The sequence below is a fragment of the Pipistrellus hanaki genome (assembly GCF_964339955.1).
Source record: "Pipistrellus hanaki genome assembly, chromosome: 13".
NCBI lineage: Eukaryota > Metazoa > Chordata > Mammalia > Chiroptera > Vespertilionidae > Pipistrellus > Pipistrellus hanaki.
In genome coordinates this window covers 26,633,549-26,653,747 of record NC_140515.1, presented here as the reverse complement: position 1 = coordinate 26,653,747, position 20,199 = coordinate 26,633,549, and the positions used below count along the sequence as shown (strand labels likewise).

Sequence of the window (20,199 nt, the reverse complement as noted above, 5' to 3'; positions counted from 1 at the left end):
ACCAAGACATATGGTCACTCTATCTGTAAAATATTCAATTTTTAAAATTATTTTTACAAAAGATATTCAACACAATCCTTTGGGTAACTACTTTCCACAGGAACACATTCCTAATATTAAGTTTTCAGAAAAACTAAGATATTCTACATAAAAAAACTTTTTGTCTCTTGACTGGTACATAGTTATTTTGTAAAGATGTCCACTCTCTTCTTATTGCTCAGTGTACTCTGCAAACTTCCAGCAATTCTCTTTAATGATAAACTATAAGTGGAAAGTTACACTAACCCAGAACCTTGCTTCTCTAAAAATACATGTCTTCCCACAGGCCCAGTCAGATTCCTATTCAATTTATGAACGGATACTTTATTCCTAGCAACACTTCAAATCTTAATAGCCTAGGGATTAAGTAAGGAAGAGTGAGGTAAAAACATCTGGGTCAGGCCAACCAGCCTAGGCTCGAAAGAAAGAAGAGCTGGCATTATTACCTATTTGGTCTAAGTGGTATGGCTACAGTAACTTCAGAACTCCATATATGATATGTCAGCACAATTTTCATTTTTTGGATTTTTAGTAAATATTTTAAATTGCTGTTTATACAATGTGCCATCAATAAGGTAACTACCTATTCAATCTGTGAGTACTTTATGCCACTTGATAAGTTTAAAAACTTTTGCCCTGGTCATCATTGCCCAGTCAAGGGTATGTACCTAGGTTGTGGGTTCAACCCCCACCCCGAAGGTACAGAGGTGGGGGTGAGGGTGGGGATGGGGGTGGAAGGCACCCACCACTCTCTCTAAAAATCAATGGAAAAAATAACCTTGCGCAGGATTAACAAAAAGTTACTTTTAAAATAAAAGTAGCCTAAATATGCAACAATTTGGTACAATGTTAGCCTCATCCTACAATATGCATTTGGCATTATGTCAGTCTACCCTTATTTTGTTCTATTACTAATCTATGACATTAAAGCTCTAATTGCCATAAATAAAACTAAATTTATCTAGCAATAACAAAAATAAAAGGGGACTTCAAAAATTTGGACTAATGCCCTGGCCAAGGGGCTCAGTTGGAGTGTCACACTGTACACCAAAAGGTTGCAGGTTCTATCTCCAGTCAGGGTGTGCACTAGAGGCTTCTCTCACATCAAGGCCCCTGCCCTCTCTCTCCCTGCCTGTAAAGATATTCTCAGGTGAGGATTAAAAAAAAAAAAAAAAAAAAAAAAAGGACTAGCTTCTACATTTTCCTCAGATCTGTTATTTTAAGAAATCATTCCACCTAATATTTTTCAGGTTGTGGGCAACAAAACATTTATTTAACTTGTATGGCTATAGTAGTTTGCACCATAAAAACTGAGAAAATAAAAATTTATGCATTCATGCAATAATCTAATGCTACATTGAGCATGCAATCAATCATACTGCAACAACAATCCTCCTTTGTTCTATTTTAAGAGTTTAAACTCTTCTGTCTTTAGAACTAAAATAAAGTTTTAAAAAATGTGCCTTGCCGGGACCGGTTTAGCTCAATGGATAGAGCGTCGGCTTAGGGTCTGAAGGGACCCGGGTTCGATTCCGGTCAAGGGCATGTACCTTGGTTGCGGGCATATCCCCAGTAGGGGGTGTGCAAGAGGCAACTGATTGATGACTCTCTCTCATCGATGTTTCTAACTCTCTATCTCTCTCCCTTCCTCTCTGTACAAAATCAATAAAATATATTAAAAAAAAAAAAAGTGCCTAAGTTTCTATCCCAAATATAATCATAATAACCATTTATTTTTTAAATAATCAGTTCTAACTGTGGCTCTTCTCTTTCTGTCTGGTTTCTTTTATTAAAACAAGTTAACTCTCAATGGCCTACATTAATAAAAAGGTACCATAAATGCAGAGGCAGTGTAACTGCCAACAGGTCCTTCCAGGTTCTTCTTTATAAATAAAACCGTCCTTGGATACCAAACAGTTGATTATTAACTACAGATCATCCTCCTTCACAAAGCCAGGAGAGCAAAAACTGTATGTGCTGTGGCATGCAGAAGTTGATGGGAGGAGACAGAATTTTTCAACACAGGCCAAAGATCACAACAGGACAAAAATACAAAACCATGAACACAAGGGTGTGTGTGTGTGTGTGTGTGGTGGGGGGAGAAGGGGCGCAGAAAAGAAACCACCTCATATAAAAACGACAAACAACGGGTGCAAATCTAAAACAATGAGATGCATCTTGGATATATATTAACATGCCAACATTATTAAATATGCTAACATGATACTGAAACAGCCTATTCAGATAATAATTTCTAAGAATTATGAAATAATCCTCTTATTATACTCAGCAACGCACACATTATTAGATTCCTGGATTTTATGAGTCTTCACATTTCAGGAGTGGGAAGGAGAAAATCTCAGCGGCCAAAGGCAACACTAAAAATGATAAAAATGAAATTCCTTGGTGTTTTATTATTTTTTTTGGGGGGGGGGGAGTGATGGTAAGGGAAAAAGAAGATCTGAAGAACATTAATTATGCAGCTTAAGAAAGAACTCTGAAGAATGAAAAATTTATATTCTATCAATTTCATCTCCACTACAATAGAGATAAGCATAAATGAAGGTTTAATTTTTAACATTATTTTAGTTATAAATCTGAATCACACAAATTAGTAATTCTCAATACAAACCACAGAAGAGTCTGTCTCCCTTCAAGCCAATAATAATAATGCAGTGGCATTTGGCAGTAATAACAACTGCGTGAACAGCCAATGAAAATTAACCTTTTCTTTTTCTATAAAGTTAAGAATCTGAAATGGTTTATCAAGAAAGTAGAAGACACTGAAGTTACAAAGTCTCTTTCACTACTAACTTTTAAGAATAGGAAAATGAACTTCATATTTAAGTACATATAAAAAATCCATAATCATAGTAAAAATCGTATTAAACCATCCAATTTTCCCCTTTTGTCCTAGTTTCTTTTTTTGCTGGGGAGAAGTGTTGTGGGTAATAGCAGGAAACCAGGTGGAGCAGCTGCAATCACAAGATGAGGCACAGTGCTACATTTTACCTCCATTACAGCTACTGCTGGCTGGATTTTATTGAAAATGAGATGAGCTGTTTGGGGAGCCAAAGCAGTTATCCTTTGGGATCAAAATGTGTCCCCCTCTCCACCATACTTTTGCCAGAAACTTTTTAGGTCCTCTGGCCAGATTCAGGTCACAGGAGCAAGTAGAAGCTATTGAATACAATGAAGACATTTCTAATTATCTGGGAAGTTGGGTATGTGTGTGTGTGCAGAGACAATATTTTCCTCAGAGCAAGCAATGTGGGTCTTAGTACATGTAGAGAAAACTGTCTAGAATAGAGGCCAGGGTTCGAATTAGATGACTTCTATTATAGTCCCACAAATCTATGGAAATAATCCATGTGAATGAATCTTTATTAACAGAAGGAACAACTACCTTAAATTTCTATGGTGATAGAAAATATAGCCTATTAAGTCTGTTAACATTGTTGCTATTTTACTGATAAAAAGTTCTAAATGACAATCATAATTAAGTCACTCAAATATCCCTTATCAGACAAAATGTCATTGCTGTCAAGACCAATACATACAGAAATTTAAAGTTAAGTAGGTAACACATGTATCTTTCTTTTACAGAGAGAAAAGATACAAAGTTTGGTATCTTTTGGTATCAAATATGGCTTAATATTACAATGTGCATTAACGGCAGTTTTTAATTACTCTATTAAGTTAAAACAAACACCTCTTCTTTGCTAACAGTCATAGTCTCTGGATCCATAAGTAAAAATTAGCATTGCAATGTCCTTACAGTTAAGTCTCCTGCGGTCTGGATAGAAGGGAAAACTTTAAGCCTAGTTTAATAACACTGCAATATAGGTGGCATCTTAATTTAAACAACAGATGCACTCTTGGAAAACTGAGTTCTGACCAATTATTTCTAAATATCAAATTCTCTTAAAATATATTAAGCATTTAAAGTAAATTCAGCATATACTCCTTTATTAAGGAGGAATCCTTTTTTAAATTTATTTTTTATTTCAAAAAATGTATTTTATTGATTTTTTTACAGAGAGGAAGAGAGAGGGATAGAGAGCTAGAAACATCGACGAGAGAGAAACATCAATCAGCTGCCTCCTGCACACTCCCCACTGGGGATGTGCCCGCAATCAAGGTACATGCCCTTGATCGGAATCGAACCCAGGACCCTTCAGTCCACAGGCCGATGCTCTATCCACTGAGACAAACCGGTTTTGGCAAGGAGGAATCCTTTTGCAACCCAAATAATTGCTATTTAATTTTTCTATGAATGCAATTCTTTAATATTTTTGTAAAAAAACAACAAAAATACCCCACAACTAATACACATGTAAAAGCATCGACATTTATTTTAAAAGTAACTAAAAATACTGTTCAGGACACTGAGCCTTTTAACATTAATGAAAACTTCAATTGGACCCAAACTTTGAATATTTCATTATGATTTTGCTTAAAGTTCCACATAACCCACAGATCTCTTCCAACTCTAAGATTCATATTAATTCTAATAACATGGATGCAACCACCACATTTTTAGTTGGGAATTAAGCACAGATGTATCAAACAAGGTAGTGCCAACACCATAAAAGTGGGGGAAGGAAAAATCTCTGGGGAATATCAGGTTCTTCAGGAAGCAGGACAAGACAAACAGTAAGCAGCCTTTCTTCAGTTAGCATTGTACACGAGGCAAGCCAACATGTAAATGCTGGAGGGTGTTCTCTATATTACTGTTGTAAGACTGGAGGTTAATGATATGCAACTATTTTACAAAGGGAAACAAATTATCTTACCTATTTTGGTCTAATTCCAACTCAAATAAAGACAATGTATATGTTGAAATTTAAGTTTTATTCAGCTATAATATCCTTTTCCATTTCTTAAATGAGAATTCTGCTCTAGAGGCTCCAGAACTGCTCTACTCAGGAAGTGACTTGTATTTAAGAGTGAAGTGCATGGAATTTATTTTCTTTTCATCTACACAAAGCTTTAATTTTTTATTTTTCCTTGGAGGAGAGGATGGGTCTCTACCATATATTCAGGGATATACTAAATTTCAGGTTAACAGTATAAGGTTGGCACAAATTCAATGCTTCAGTAGGAAATACAAATGATTTCTTTAATTGTGTGCCAAAGTGAATAATCTCCCAGGGAAAAGAACCTCCTCCTCCTGTCTTTCCTACCTCCCACCCCTCCCCCACCAACATTGCCTCCCTGCTGTGCAAAGAGCCCTTTGTCCTGCCCCACACTTATCTAGCTGTTTGGCCATATTGACAGGCCAACTAAAGGCATAATAAGGGAGTCAGTATGACATAAGCAGCTGGCAATTTGAAACAAAAATCTTCCTTTCTACTCAGACCAAATCCTGATGCAGAGGTCTCGGGCTCCTCCCATGTTTTCATCTCTTTTTAAAATAGAGCAGCTAGGAATTTGGCATTTTCCCTCAATTAGGTAGCACAACAAAAACTTGATTTCCCAGATAGAAACAAATTCTGTATAAATTCCTATGTCCTTTGCTTTTTGTGATTCATAACATAGGTCAAGGACTATTTCCAGCTCTGGGTGTATATACATAACTAACATGACTAAGAAAACGATTCTTATTACTTTAGTTTGCCATCAAAACTCTGAGAATTCTCATGCTATGAAGGAAGAGCACAGAAGAGAAAGCAGTCAGACCAAACCAACAGTCGAATGCATGAGGCAAAACTGGCCAAATAACTTTAGTTTTAAAAAAATAGTAAGATCTTATTCCAATAAGCAGAAAATTCCTTTCCCCTGTCTTTATATCAAAGATAGTTAATGTGATCCTTACATTTCTCCCTGAAGTATTCAGCAAACAAAATCAATATGGTGCAAAAACTGAGAGGCAGGATGGGATTACAAATTCCTTGCTCAGTGAGGGTTAGTATAAAGTAGACTGAGATTTAGCTTCATTGTTCTTTTGTTATATTTCAAATTTGCTTCATAAAGTGTTAAAGAGTCTATTTAGTAAGAATAAGAGAATTCTCTAAAGTGATGTTTTCTAACAGCTTCTCCCTCCCCCAAGTTACTGGGTATCTTTTACTGGATTTAGACAAATATACAACAGGACACTTTTCATATGACTCTGGTTTAACAAAATATGTATTGATAAGTGAAAAAAATTATATTCTCTCATCTTTCTAAGTCTTTATAAGGAAAATCAATCACTGCATCAAATGAAAGGTTAAAAATGCCATTTATCACATATTTTGAACTTTTAGCTGTAAGAAAAAGGTACCAATTACTGTCTATCATACTTTTTAAGCCCCTAAATGAATGTTTTAAATCAAATTACAAATAGCAATCATTTTTTAAAAATATACATTATCTCACATATTTTGTAGTCAGAGTAAGCTTTGTCTTAAAATATTCCTATCAAGCTTTAGTTTCCAATACCTGAAACAAATTTTATAAACAAAATTTCAAATTAAACTGACAAATCATCAGAGTGGAACTAGAAGTTATAAGAAAATTATATTCTATTCATGATCCAATTTCTCATTGATAATATGTACCTAATAACCATGGACTATCCTTAACTATGGCCTAATGTTTCATAAGTAATTTCAATATGAAGAGGACAAAATAAAAATAGTTGTCTGGACATCTGCATTTTGCCCTATATTATTTTCCTATCCAAAGGCAAAATTAAATAACCATTCTCCCCCAGAGGGCCAGAATAACTTCAGAAAGCATGTAAGTTCCTGGACATAAAAAGATATCAGAAGATATAAAAATTGTCAAGCATACTGATTAAATAAATCCATTGAAAAAGGCCTCTATGATCTTTCAGAAAATAATCACATCAAAATCACAATGGATTTCAAACAACAGAAAACACAAGTGAAAAAAGTGATTATTTTATAAGGTAACTTTAACATACTGTATAACTTAAGCTAAAAAACCTATCTAAAATGTTAAATAACCACTATGAGTGAAACCATATTCACCTGATATGGCATCTTTTATATATGATAGTGATAAGATTAAAACCACCTAAAAATATTATTCATGAAAGGTTCCATGGATCACTGAGACAACGCAAGCCACATTTGTGAATGACACAACTCATTTCCGTTCTTTTGGTTCCCTGCCACAAATGCCACACTCATACTATACATTATAGATTTAAGTACATTTACACAAAGCTAAACATGTAAAATTCTAAGGGGAAAAAATATAGCATGCAAGCGCCTTGTGGGGTGGGAAAGAGACAGCCCATCTGTTAAGTACTGTATAAAATTGGTGGTATATTTGTATGGTGCCTCTCCTTCAAGTACTTCCATACTCAATAAACTGTTCTGTTTAATCAAAGATTTTCCTAATGTGCAGTAGCTGTGGGGAGGAGAAACCATATAAGAGGCCATCTTCTCAGGTATCCTGTACACTATTTATTCGATTTCTGAATATTCTTTCTGGTTTGTCACTATGTTTCAGATGGATCACAGTCAACCATACATTCTTGTGGTCTTAGAAGACTATATCCAACACACATATAATGAATTCATTTTATAGGTCAAACTCCAAAGAAATAATTCAATTTGCATAAGTCTATTACTGATAGAGAAATTAAGAGTATACGTCTGAAATTTATATTTACAAGTCATTCTGAAAAGGGCGCTTCTTTTTAGAGTTTAAGATTCCAAATTTAGTAAAATGCTTACAAAACATCTATTCAATAAGGTAAATATGGCCTAACAAATGAAAGAAGACACACAGCAAAATATGAAATGGACTGCAATATTAAAACTCTAATTAAACTTTCAGTCCTATTCAAGCACAAATCCACAGACAAAAAGCAAAAATCTGCCAAAACAACAACAAAAAAAAACCCACCCCAAAAAACAAACAAAAAAGAAAAACTATGATCCAGTTTCCAGATGCTGCTAATACCCATAAATGGGTAGAAGGTTATGAATTCTCATCTCCCCACCAATAAAATGCAAACCAGCTCAGCAATGAAAATTCCCAGGAAAGCAAGGTTTCTTCTTCGTCCTGAAGCAGCTAGCTATTGCCTAGCTCCCTGCAGCCAACAGCATTAATGGACGCTGCACTGCTGTCCTTCCCTGGAGACGGCAGCCAGCACTACTCAAGCTTCTCACGTAGCAACCAGAGTTCCAGAGCCAGCAGCTGCTGCTGCCTTGTATACTCAGTCCTGTGATCCAACCCAAAGAACAACCTTTTCCTTACCCCACCCCCACTCCTTACACACTTTTTTTTTTTTTTTTGACCAATGCTCCATGCCAGAAGAGCTGGAATTATGCTTTTAGAAAGAAACAATCCTAAGGTCCTTGTAGTTTTAAACTAAGGGCCTTTTATTAGAAAAGCCAATATTTACCAAATTCCAGATATCCATTTTAATTAAGCCAGCAATTTAGGGTGAAGATTAAGCTTTAGTCTTGAAAAGGCCAATTTTTCAAGGGCTCTCTTTACAGTCAAATTTAAATTTGCAGCTAGAGACAGAGACTTGTGTTATGCCCTACCAAAGGACATAATTCATTTCTGAATCTTCATGACAGTCTGAGTAAACCTTAAAAACTCTAATCCTATAACTGACCAGAATTTTTGGCTATAGAAGAAAATGAATGATCCTCCTGTGGAAACTGGAAGAAATCCAATAGAAAAAATTTCTTGGGTTCTTCAAGAGGCCCAGAATATGTGACTATTCTTTGCGTTAGCCCCAGCTCATATTCCACACATCTAAAATTACAACTAATAACTTTTTTTTTTTCATGAGTGACCTAAAAGCACTAGTGATATAAAATTAACCACCAAGAAATTTTCCCAAATAGGGGGGTACTCGAACATGCTCCTGAAAAGCTCATAAATGCTCAACTCAGCTGGATCCCACGCAACCAAAAGTTTTTTTTGTTGTTGTTGTTGGATCTGCCCAACAACAACAACAACAAAAAAATCCAAGTATGGTCTTGGTTACAAGTCATTATTTATAAGCAACTCCTTTAGTCAAATGATGAAAGACATTAGCAGGGAAGGTGGGGATTCTTTCAGTACTATGAGCAAGGGAGGAAAAGGGAGAAATGAACTAAAATATAGACAAAAGCTCCATGGAACCCCGAGATCTGGGCACGAAGCGAGTCACTGGTGAACACATTGCACAAGTAACATGAGAAAGCAGAAAATGCAGGTCATACATGCACCCCTGACCCAGACCAGCAGGGCTGGCTGCAGCGTCAGGATCCAAGGGAAAGATCAGTTATTCCTCAGAAGGAAGAAGCAAAAGAGCTCCATAGAATAAATTAGCATTTGGGGGGGGGGGGGGGAGAGGCTTTCCCAACAGTTCAACTTTCCCTCTCACGCGATTCACCTACTTAAAAAACAGGGTCCCCCCCCCCTCTTTTCCTCACCGTCATTCCCTTCGCATCCCTTCGCTTCCACGCTAGGGGGAAGGGGAATCCATAAAGGGTAGTACATTTTTCTGCCTTTAAAGACCTTCTCAAACGATCGCTCTCCACGCCCAAGGCTGGGAAGAACGACACCATCTGGCTCCACTCCAAGCTCAAACCCTACACATTCAATACTAGGGACTGTTTCGGAGATTACTGGGGCAGAAGCCACTTGGAGAACCCCACCAAATGTGAAGTAGGGCTGGTGAAAGGGAAACGTCTTGATCGTGGGAAAGGAAGCGATCGTCTGGGGATGGGACCCGAGAACGAGAGAGGGGAAAGGCGTCCGGGAACATTATGAAGAGACAGAGGCCCCCAGAACGATCAGAGTTGTCACCAACCAGGCCGCGCGAACCGGGCTTGTTGGGGTGGGGATGTGGGGAGGGGAGGAGGGGGAAAAAGTATGCCTGTGTCTCTTACGAGGGCAGCCGAGGGCCTAGCCTCAAACCAGAGGTAAACGTGGACTAAGGCAGTTCCCAGGAAAAGGGGTGAAGAGGCGTTGGGGGAGGGGAAGCGTCCTGACCCAGGAAAGACACGAAAAGGGTAGTGGGGTCGACTAGATCACCAAGGGGATCTCTCTCCCTGGGAAAGAGGAATGCAATGGTGTACAGGGGGGGGTGTCGAGGGGGGATGAGAAGGGGCAGCATCCTCCTGCTTAAGAGCCCGGGGAGGGCCAGGCCCGAGTCCCCAAAGCGAGCGCGGGGAGACGGGAGGAGGTGACCCTTCCCTCCCTCCCCCGGGGCCCGGTGTGAGGGTAGGTGGTCCCCTCTTTTCTGTCGGACCCTTACCTTATCCCAGGCGCTGCCGGGGCCTGGGCCCGGGCTGCGGCGCACGGCACTCCCGGGAGGCAGGAGGACTCGAGTTAGGCCCAACGCGGCGCCACGGCGTTTCCTGGCCGGGAATGGCCCTTGCCCGTGAGGTGGGGGTGGGGGCAGAAAGGCGGAGCGAGCAAAGGCGGGTGGGGGAAGGGCCAAAGGAAGGGGGGGGCGGCACTACAATGTTGGCGGACTGGCGGGACTGGGGCTGCGTGAGTCTCTGAGCGCAAGCGGGCGGCGGCCGCCCCTCCCCCGGCGGCTGAGGCGGCGGCGGCGGCGGCAGCAGCAGCAGCTCACTCAGCCGCTGCCCGAGCGGAAACGCCACTGACCGCACGGGGATTACCAGCGCCGGCGCCAGGGGCACCTGGGACACGCCCCCTCCCGCCGCGCCATTGGCCTCTCCGCCCACCGCCCCACACCCATTGGCCAACTTGTTGCCAATCAGCGGAAGCCGCCGGGGCCGCCTAGAGAAGAGGCTGTGCTCTGAGCTCCGGCTCCTCAGAGAGCCTCGGCTAGGTAGGGGAGCGGGACTCTGGTGGGAGGGAGACCGGTGGACACGGTGGGGGGAATGGGTGGCTTAAGGGGGGGTCTGACTGGTACTTGGGGGGGGCTGCCTTCTCCCGCGGGAACTCGGGCGTATCATGGTTGTTACGCTGGGAGGAAAAGAGGAGGTGAGAGGCAGGCAGGAATGCGGCCCGCCCGGCGGCCCCCGGAGGGTGAGGGAGGAGTGGAAAAGGCTCGAATCCGGACGGAGCCATTGCTACTGCAAAGGGAGGAGCGCTGTCGGCTCAGCTCTTGTCACTGATTGGCCGCTGCGTCTCCCGCCGCGTGTGAAAACACAAATGGCGTGTTCTGGTTGGAGTAAAGGGCCTGTCAGTTACCGGCTCGGGATTGCGCAGCCGCCTAGGGAGTCTCGCATTGCTCTGTGGGTTGGGTGGGTGGGTGGGTGGGTAGGTAGGTGGGGAGAGTCGGACTTACGGGCGCGGTCGGCCTAACGCGGGGTGTGTGCGGGGGGCGGGGAGGAGGGTCAGTGAAAGTGGCTCCTTGCGCGGGCGTCCCGCCACCCTCCCCTTCCCACCCTCCCCTTCGCGGGCGAGTCGGTTTACCCGCCGCTTGCCTGATCGCCACATCTGATTGGTTGCTGAGCCCGGGGAATGGCTCCTTCCTATTGGCTCAGGTCCCAACTGAGCGGAACCACTGCGCGGGGCGGCGGGGGTGGCGGCAGTTTGGTACGTTCCTCGCGAGGCCCAGCGCCGCAGTGTCTGGCTCCGCGCCCCTGCGCAACGTGGCAGGAAGCGCGCGCCGGAGGTGGGGGCGGGTGGCCCGGCGGAGGCTTCTGGGTGGCGGCAGCGGCTGCGGCTCCGCCCCGGGCACCCGCCACCTAAAAAAGCTACGAGCCCGAACTGCTCCGGGATCGCCGGAGTGAGGAAAGGAGCAGAGCCGGAGGGGAAGGGCGGGGGGGGGGGGGGGGGGTCGGTCCTGCTGGTTTGTGGATGGGAGGGGCAAGTTCTCCAAAAGTCGGCGCGAGGTGCTTACCCTGAAGGAGCGGCCGTGGAGGCGGTGGCGCGGAGAGGAGGCCGCGCCCTTCCAGACGGGGGGAGGGGAGTGCCGCAATACCTTTCTGGGAGTTCTCTGTTGTCTCCCGTTTAAGGACCGCCCTGGGCCTGGAAGAACCCCTCCCTCCACACCCCGCGATCTCGTGATCGCCTCCATGTCGAGTCTCCTCCTAGATTATGGGCGCGATTCTCTTGCCCACGTTTATCCTGGTCCGGGGCGTTGTCCTGCAGGGGTTTGAGCAGATGTAAGATATTGAGGGTGAGCCCAATATCTGTCTTCCCACAGACTTGAATTTGTGTCACAAAGTAATTATGGAAGGAGTGGAATAAGAAAATGGAGTTCAGGCATTCACCTGGGACTGATTTTACAGCAAGACTGTGTGTTATTGCTACTTAAAGATCCTTTTTGTAGCTTTTTCCTGGGGATAAAGTGAGAAGCAGACTGAGTTTTATACTCACCCCAGTAGAAACCCTTACTAAATCATAAGGTTTTATCTTGAAATTCTAGGCCCCCTTCCTTGCACCCCCAGGATCAGGCAGCACCTTAGCAACTCTCACTCATATTTTGAGCCCATTTTTTGTTTGTTGTACTTGCTCATCCAGTCTCCAGACATACCATTGGCTTTCTCCTCTACTGTTTTGATAGCCCGGTGAGTCATGGAACCAGACAGATTGGTTCCAACGCCAATTAAGGCCACCCAACCTGAGCAGAGGCCTCACTCTTAAACCAGTATTATGTTTTTTTCTCAGCTGGGGTTCTACCCCCAACCTCTCAGTACAGGCAATCTTAACGACTGCTTTACTGAGAATTAGACATGAGATTCAGCAACATATCCTTTTTATCTTATCTCCTTTGAATAACTTTTCAGTCCATTCTATGATTTCTGTTCTCTTCGGTTTCTGAGTTCATTTGCTATAATGCTAAGCAGCCTCCAAACCAGTTGTCTCTGCCTCCTGTTACCTCTTCTGATCCATCTTAAATGTTACCGGGACAATTGTTCTAACATTGCTAGAGCATCCACATGACTGATAGTAACTCCTTCACTGGCTCCTAACTACTTACAGGATGAATTCCATCAGCACTGATATACAAAGTCCCTCAGTGGGTAATCTCTGTTCTTAACAGCTTTTTCACTTGCTCCGTACACCAACACCACTACTTTGTTCATGTCACACTGAATTGATTCTCTTACCCAAATCATAAATAGTTATACCATTTTGTAGGGTTCTGTCTGCTGGAATTCTAACTTTGATGGTCTTGACCCTTCAAGATTTAAGACTCAGGTATCATCTCTGCTATGATCTTGCTTTCTCTGATCTATCGCTGTAATAGTGACTCCCTATAAAAAAAAATAGTGCTTTCTCCTGATCCCATAACAAGCATGTTGAGTCATAGCACTTCTCAGGTTGTTGTCATTGCTTGTTTGAATTCTCTTAACTATTCTGAACACAGGCTCTTGTTGAGTCTTGTAGTAACACTAAACTCCTAGTATATTCCTTGATGTGTAGCCAATCCTAAATAACATAGAATGACATGTAGATGTCTTTGTAAAGTTTGATAGATTATTGTGGTCTCTTAAACAGTTGTGTGCTTGCTAGTGCTCTAGATTAGCACTATCCAATAGAATCTTCTGCAATTATGGAAATGTTATCTATTTGTGCTGACCAATATGGTAACCACTAGCCATATATTAATACTGAGCACTGGAAATGTGGCTAATGTGACTAAAGAACTGAATTTTTAATTTTATATAAAATTGTATGGACAGAATAGTTATAGCCACAAACTTGTGGATTGCAAGATACTTAATATGGATGTTGATAACTTTCTCTTCATGCTGAGCAGTAAAGAAATAAAGTTGGACCTCTGTGGTCCATTTAGTTCGTGTGTGTGTCCCGTCTTGTTTTATTTTACCTGTTTCTGTACTTCAGCTGAACCTAGCTGTGAGCTAAATCCAACAAGCCTTTAATAAAAAGAAATCATCCTTGGACAACAGTGTTGAGAAAACAAGTAGTGACTAGTTTTACTTCAAAAGAGAATGTATAATGAATTTTAGGAAAGTGGGATTTCATGAAACCATAATGGTAATAAGACTAGATGTGATGTTAATGAAAACCAGCCTTAAAGTTCATCCCCCAAGTTTTCATTTTTGTAAAAACTTGCATCAGATGAGGCCATAAGTATCATAAGTTACAGGAAACATCAAAGTTAAGTTTCATCTTGATGAAGTATAAATTAATAGATATATTTTAACACAAATGCTTTTTGAGTTATGTACTAATATAGTACCTTAACAGATTTCAATTATATTTTTTATAGTTTATAGAATATGAGACCCTTAGGATAAGGGTTTTTTCAAACTTTCAGTATACAGAATTGACTTGATTCATAATGCAGATCCCCAGAACCAAGCTCAGAGTTTTCAAATTCATTTGAGACGGACGGGAGGTAGGCACCAGAATTGCTTTTTTTTTTTTTTTTTTTTTTAAGTTTCTTATTTGCTTCTGATGTTGGCAGCTCCTAAACCACACTAAAAACATCCTGGAGCTATGGTATTCCTATTTATCTGACAAAAAAAGACCAACTTGAGAGACACTTCTCTGATCCAATATGTCCATAATTTTTTCCTCAATTGTTTTTTGGAGAATTCTTCCCTTCCAAAAAACTGAATGGGAAAACAGAAAGGTAGTGATAGTTAATAGTTTTGGGAACTTTCAGGTGAGATTTTTTTCTTTTAAAGGGGATGTTAAAATATTTCAAATACTGTGTTTTTGCACATAAAAGTTACATTTTGTTGAATTAACCACTAAAAGCATTCCTCAGGGATATAGATTTATTTTTTTTATTTCCAGTACCTGTTGGTTTTCTTGATTTATTTGTGAAATTATTTTCCAGATAATAGTTTTAAGTCCACAGAACACAGACACAAGGCTCCTTTTTTGGAGAAACTAGGTCAGACTTAACCTAAGTCTGCTAATATTCTATTCATAAAGGAAACTGATGCCTCATGGTCTCTGAATACAATCTATTCATCTGTCCACCGTTCAACTCTTCCTTAGTTTCCTGTATAAACCACTGTATTTAACCGCTTCCTGTGTTTTACTTCCTTAGGCTTTATAATTTTTATTAATTTTTTATTTTTTAATAAACCAGCAACCTCTCTCCTTTTGAAGTAGAGCCATACTATTTTTTCTAGGACAAAAACTAGTAGCACTTAAACTTGCATGAGAGAATTGAAGGTTTTGTACAGGCTTTTAATTTTTTTAGATCTGCAAAATTTGAACTACATAATGTTGCTCCCATATATTTTTTTATGCATGGAGAAGGTTTAGTACAATTATGGTTTGCAACTGTTAATCCAGAATATGATAGGGATCAGCATCACAAGGCTAAGACTGGTTTGACTGTTTTATGCCAATCTTAATTGTAGAGCACTTTGTTAGGTCACATCCAGGAGTCTGGTATTTTACTTTGCAGGTTGGAAATCCTTGGTTTTGTTATATTATGTAGGATTTTGTAACATCCTGTTTTATATTGGAGGACATACTTCTACAGAACCTTTTATTTTTTATTTAAGACTTCCCCATTCTTGTTGGGGTGAAAAACTGGATTGTTACAGAACTATGTTAGCATTAAATCGAATATTTATGTTGGCCAGGGTTAAACCTGATGAATTAATTATTCGGTTTGATGTATACCTTCATAGCGACTAGGTAGACTATTTCTGCCTCTTAGATTAGATCTCAAAATCATGGTTACATGAAATGATACAACTTTACAGCTTTTTTTCCTAGAATTTACAATTATCACTGACCTTTAGTTTGTCCTGGTACTTAGTCACCTTTGCTAATTGTTTTCTAACATGTTTTCTATAGAATTTTAAAATTCTATAAATTCTTAAATTTTATAGAATTTCCTTAGGTGGTAGGGTTAGGGTATGAATATTATATTACTTTATATTACTTAAGATCGAATCTTCCAACTAACAAAAGAAACACATTTTCAGGTCATGCTTTATAAAATGAGTTATTTTACCAGCTAACTAAACCACCCTAGTATATGAATTCTTGTCAATTCAGTTAACACTCCTTACAGTCCTTTTTTCTTTTTACTGACCTTTGGTTAAAATCTCATCCACACTTTTTTTTTTTAATCTTAAAATATAATGATTGTAATTTTACCCAGATCCAGATAAAAATCACACTTCATTTATGAAATATCCTTACAACTGTTATGTCTGATGCATTAAACAAAAGAGCCTTTTCCATCCTAGCATGTGCTCTGTCCCACTCACGCCGACAGCATGGCCGAAGTTTCGCCAAATCCTGGGGTTTTACTCTGGTGGTTATGTCACTGCTTTTTGGCTGACCCTGATTGGGCTAGGGTCCAGTTAATGGAGGATAACTCCGCCCTGCCCTCATCCACACTTTTTATCATGATAAATAATGGCAACATATTCCAATGCACACTATAGGCAAAAGCTAATGAAAACAGTTTAGGTGAAGAAATTAATATTTATTTATTGAGTACCAATTGTGTACTAGATAGTGAGCCTCTTTGTCGTTATGGTGTGGTGCTGATTTATAAACCAGAGTTACAGAGTAGGAAACTAAAGGTTAAACAACTTTGCTGTAGACACAAACAAATTAACGACCAGGAATTCTGGTTTGAATTGCATAAGTCAGTATTCTTTCTCTGATGATAGCAGTCTTAAGAAATTTAATCTGGTTGCTGGATACAGGAAGGATTATAAAAGAGGAGAAATTTGAAGACAGGAGTTTCTTTCACAGTAGTACAGACACCAAGTGATGAGATCTGGTATAGTGATGGCAATCAAAATGGGAAATAAGTTGACTCAATAACTGACCAAATGCCAAACGCTGAGAGGGAGGACAGTCTCATTGCATCACTTCAGGGAACCTTGATGTCTTCAATTCTGCTACTTTGGGTCCCCAACTTGAATGTTATAGCAGCTCTCACAACTGTAATTAAATTAGTTGAGTGAGTGTTGGGTTTTTGTTTTGTTTTTTAAGGTTGACTTCCTAGTTGCCTAAGCTTGGGGAGGTCTTTTTTTTTTTTTTTAATTTTATTTTATTTACAGTATACAGAAGGCCTGGGAAGAAGTATCACAAAGGACCCTCATTTCTGCTTGGAAGATGCTTGTGCCTTCGTGGACCCAGGAAGAAGCAGTAGTTGATGACACAGAAGTGGTGAAGGACATCATCACAGTGGCCCAAAGGTTGGAATTAGAGGTAGAGGAAGAGGATGTAGAGGAGCTTATTGAGGAACACGAAGAAGAGCTGACAACTGAAGAGCTCCAAGCACTTCTGGTCCAGCAACAGGACAATGCTCAAAGGGAAGCGTCATCTGATAATGAGGAGCAACAATCAAACAATCAACCAATCCCAACTGCTTACATCAAGAACATCCTGGTCAAATGGAAAGCAGTTCAGGAGTTTACCAATGCCCACTATCCGGATTCAGCTGAAGCAAACAGGATCAACGATCTTTACTCCGATACTCTTGTCCGTTATTTCCGGCAGATGTTGGAGAAAAGAGAAAAACAAACAACTTTGGACAGGTTTTTCATGAAACCATCGGCCAAAAAGCAGAAAATGGATGAAGATGTGCAAGATTCGGTAGACTCTACTTAGTCTGTCTTAAAATTTAAAAAATGTGTTTTTTTTTTTTTAAATTATGTTTTTAGATGTATCTAAATAAAAATAATAAAAAAATTATCTTTTTTTATGTTATCTTAGCATATTTTATGCTACAGAACGAATTATTTTTTTTAACATGTATTGTTATGGGAAAACACGTTTCACATAACGAACTTTTCGCATAACAAACGCTCCTGGAGCGAATTAAGTTCGTTGTGTGAGGCACCACTGTATTATTTTTTTAAATCAATCTTTATTGTTCATATTATTACAAAGGTTCCTCATTTCTTCCCCCCACCACCAGGTTCCCACCCCACCCTCTGCCCCCTCCCCATCCCCCATTGTCCTCATCCATAGGTGCAGTTTATGTTCAGTCTCTTCCTCCCTCCCTTTCCCCGATAGTAAATCCCTTTTCAGATAGTAAATCAGTTACTTAGCATTTTCTCATATCAATTATACCTCCACATGCCCAAAGATACATTTCACACAAAAGACATTTCCAAATAGGTCAACCAGCCTCATCCAGGCCCCACCCAAGGCACTCACAGATCAACACCCCAGCGCTATACTAACTCAGCACATCCAGATCTAAGCCTTCATCACTTGATTCAGCAGACCCTCAAGTTCCCACAAAAGTTTCCAGCCATGTCTGAGAGGCAGCCGTGGGGCAGGCGAGGAGCGAGCTGTTCCGGGCCTGGCCTCTGTTGCTCTGGTTCGTTCCACAACCAGCTGCTCTGGGTCTGGTCACTGCCGCTCCCGACCTAGTTGCTCTGGACTTGGCTGCTGCTGCTTCGGGCCCGGCCATTCCGGGCCTGGTCGCTCCCAGCCTGGCAGCTGCTGCTCCAGGCCTGGCTGCACCCGACCCGGCTGTTCCAGGCCTGGCCGCTCCCAGCCTGGCAGCTGTTGTTCTGGGCCTGGCCACCCCAGACCCGGCTGCTCCGGGCCTGGCTCCTTGGGGAGGTCTTTTAGGTCAAACAATATACTACTGAGCTGTTATTTACCTCTCACAAGTGTGTAAAGGCTACATGATGTGTATTGAAATAGATCATTACCGATGTTAATTGAACAGAGGATATTAAATTTTATATAATTTCCTTAGGTGGTAGGGTTGGGGTATGAATATTTGTTTTTAGGAATTAACTTACTTTTTAGTTTATACCTTCTATCATCCCAGCAACCCTCAGTATTACATAATTATTAATATAAAATCCTTTCATTTTCTTTGTGCCTAGGTATAAACATAAGTACATCCTATTATGCAAAAGTGCTTTAAGTATTTGCTCAAAACTAAAATTTTAAATTTAACTAAAATTTATTTTAGAATTTAGTAACACAAAATAAACCAATTTATATTTTTATTTAAGAATGGATCATTGATTTAATAAAAAGATTGTTCAACCCACAGCTTATGTCTAAAAATGCTAAAAAAAAAAAAGTGAATTTAAGATATTGCAGAGCTCTTATAGGAAGAATCAAGTTCAAATAAACTGTAAGGAAAAGCTACTGAAATAAGTTACTGTAGGACATTGCCTGAAGAAACACAATAGCTGAGAAACAAAAAGCCATATACATTTGCCACTAGTAGATGCAAAGAAAAAATGGTAGCTCTACTTTTTAACAATAACTTGTTTAGGAAATATTTATGTGCAGACATGAACTCTGTTAATTATCTTTGTAGAAGTGTACTTAAGCCTTACAAATGGATGAATCTACAAACTTGACTGGGCTTGTTATTTTCGGCTAGTCAGAGACTTTTAAGTGAAAATTTGGCAACAGAATATATCCTGAAATAGTTGATATGTTGAATAAAATCTCAAGGTTGCCAAAACCGGTTTGGCTCAATGGATAGAACGTCGGTTTGGGGACTGAAGGGACTCCGGTTCGATTCTGGTCAAGGGCATGTACCTTGGTTGCGGGCATATCCCCAGTAGGGGGTGTGCAAGAGGCAGCTGATCGATGACTCTCTCTCATTGATGTTTCTAACTCTATCTCTCTCCCTTCCTCTCTGTACAAAATCAATAAAATATATTTTTTTAAAAATCTCAAGGTTTATTGGGACATTTTTACATGGTAAAAAGGCAAAGGTGGGTAAAAACTGTCAGCATCTTGGCATAAGTCAAGACAGTGACACCAGACTGTACTTATTCTTTCCTGCCATGCATTTGCATAATACACCCAGGGGTAAAAATAGGAAAATTGCATATAATACTTCTGCTACATGCTAAAGGACAGTGGTTTTAATAAAAAAAAACTCGTGCAGTTTGGAAAGAATGACTCAAATTTTGGTTGTCAGAGTTGGCTATTTGGCAGACATATTTTGGATTATAAAGGAAGTGAGCCTTTCAAGGAAAACAATTGACTGCTGTTTTTAGTGATAAAATTCAAAATTTAAAGTGAAAATTAGAATTTTGGGAAAACTTGTATCCACTACCAGGGAGCTTGACATCTTTCCAGTGCATAGTTGTTTTTTTGTGAGATATAGTGATAGTAATATGATTTTTAGATATTAAATAATGAACTGGGTCAACATTTGGGAGATTTATATTAGTTTATATTAAACTTAGTTAACTAATATTTTCCAAATGACCAATACATGAAATTACTCCCCAAAATGCAAATAAGTAACATAATCAAATGTGGAAAGAAAAAAAATTCAGCTGCCTTCTATTAAGGCAGACATTTGAGAGAACTGATTTG

At 40.1% G+C, this 20,199-nt stretch overlaps 2 protein-coding genes and 1 long non-coding RNA gene across 18 annotated transcripts in view; 1 reads left to right on the top strand and 2 right to left on the bottom strand.

Moving 5' to 3' along the window:
- Window positions 1-10,612, bottom strand: part of SETD5 (SET domain containing 5) — an 88,391-nt gene extending 77,779 nt beyond the window's left edge. For 5 of the 16 annotated variants that reach the window (XM_084901883.1, XM_084901872.1, XM_084901874.1 and 2 more), the window contains exon 1: window positions 10,259-10,401. The gene's annotated coding sequence lies outside the window, so the exon portion shown is untranslated. Of the gene's footprint in view, window positions 1-10,258 lie in introns of all 16 variants that reach the window. The other 11 variants (XM_084901880.1, XM_084901884.1, XM_084901868.1 and 8 more) reach the window with 6 other exon arrangements.
- A 2,081-nt stretch (window positions 10,613-12,693) lies between these two features.
- The window catches only part of LOC311631662, a 263,842-nt gene continuing 256,336 nt past the window's right edge, over window positions 12,694-20,199 (bottom strand). Inside the window, exon 2 of the long non-coding RNA XR_014796619.1 lies at window positions 12,694-13,098. This is a non-coding gene — a long non-coding RNA (uncharacterized lncRNA). The remainder of the gene's footprint in view (window positions 13,099-20,199) is intronic.
- Window positions 12,995-19,542, top strand: LOC311631651 (uncharacterized protein). The gene is made up of 2 exons (XM_084902018.1): window positions 12,995-13,125; window positions 16,944-19,542. The coding sequence occupies exons 1-2, from the start codon at window positions 13,094-13,096 to the stop codon at window positions 17,494-17,496; spliced, it is 585 nt and encodes a 194-aa protein (XP_084758144.1). The 5' UTR covers window positions 12,995-13,093; the 3' UTR covers window positions 17,497-19,542.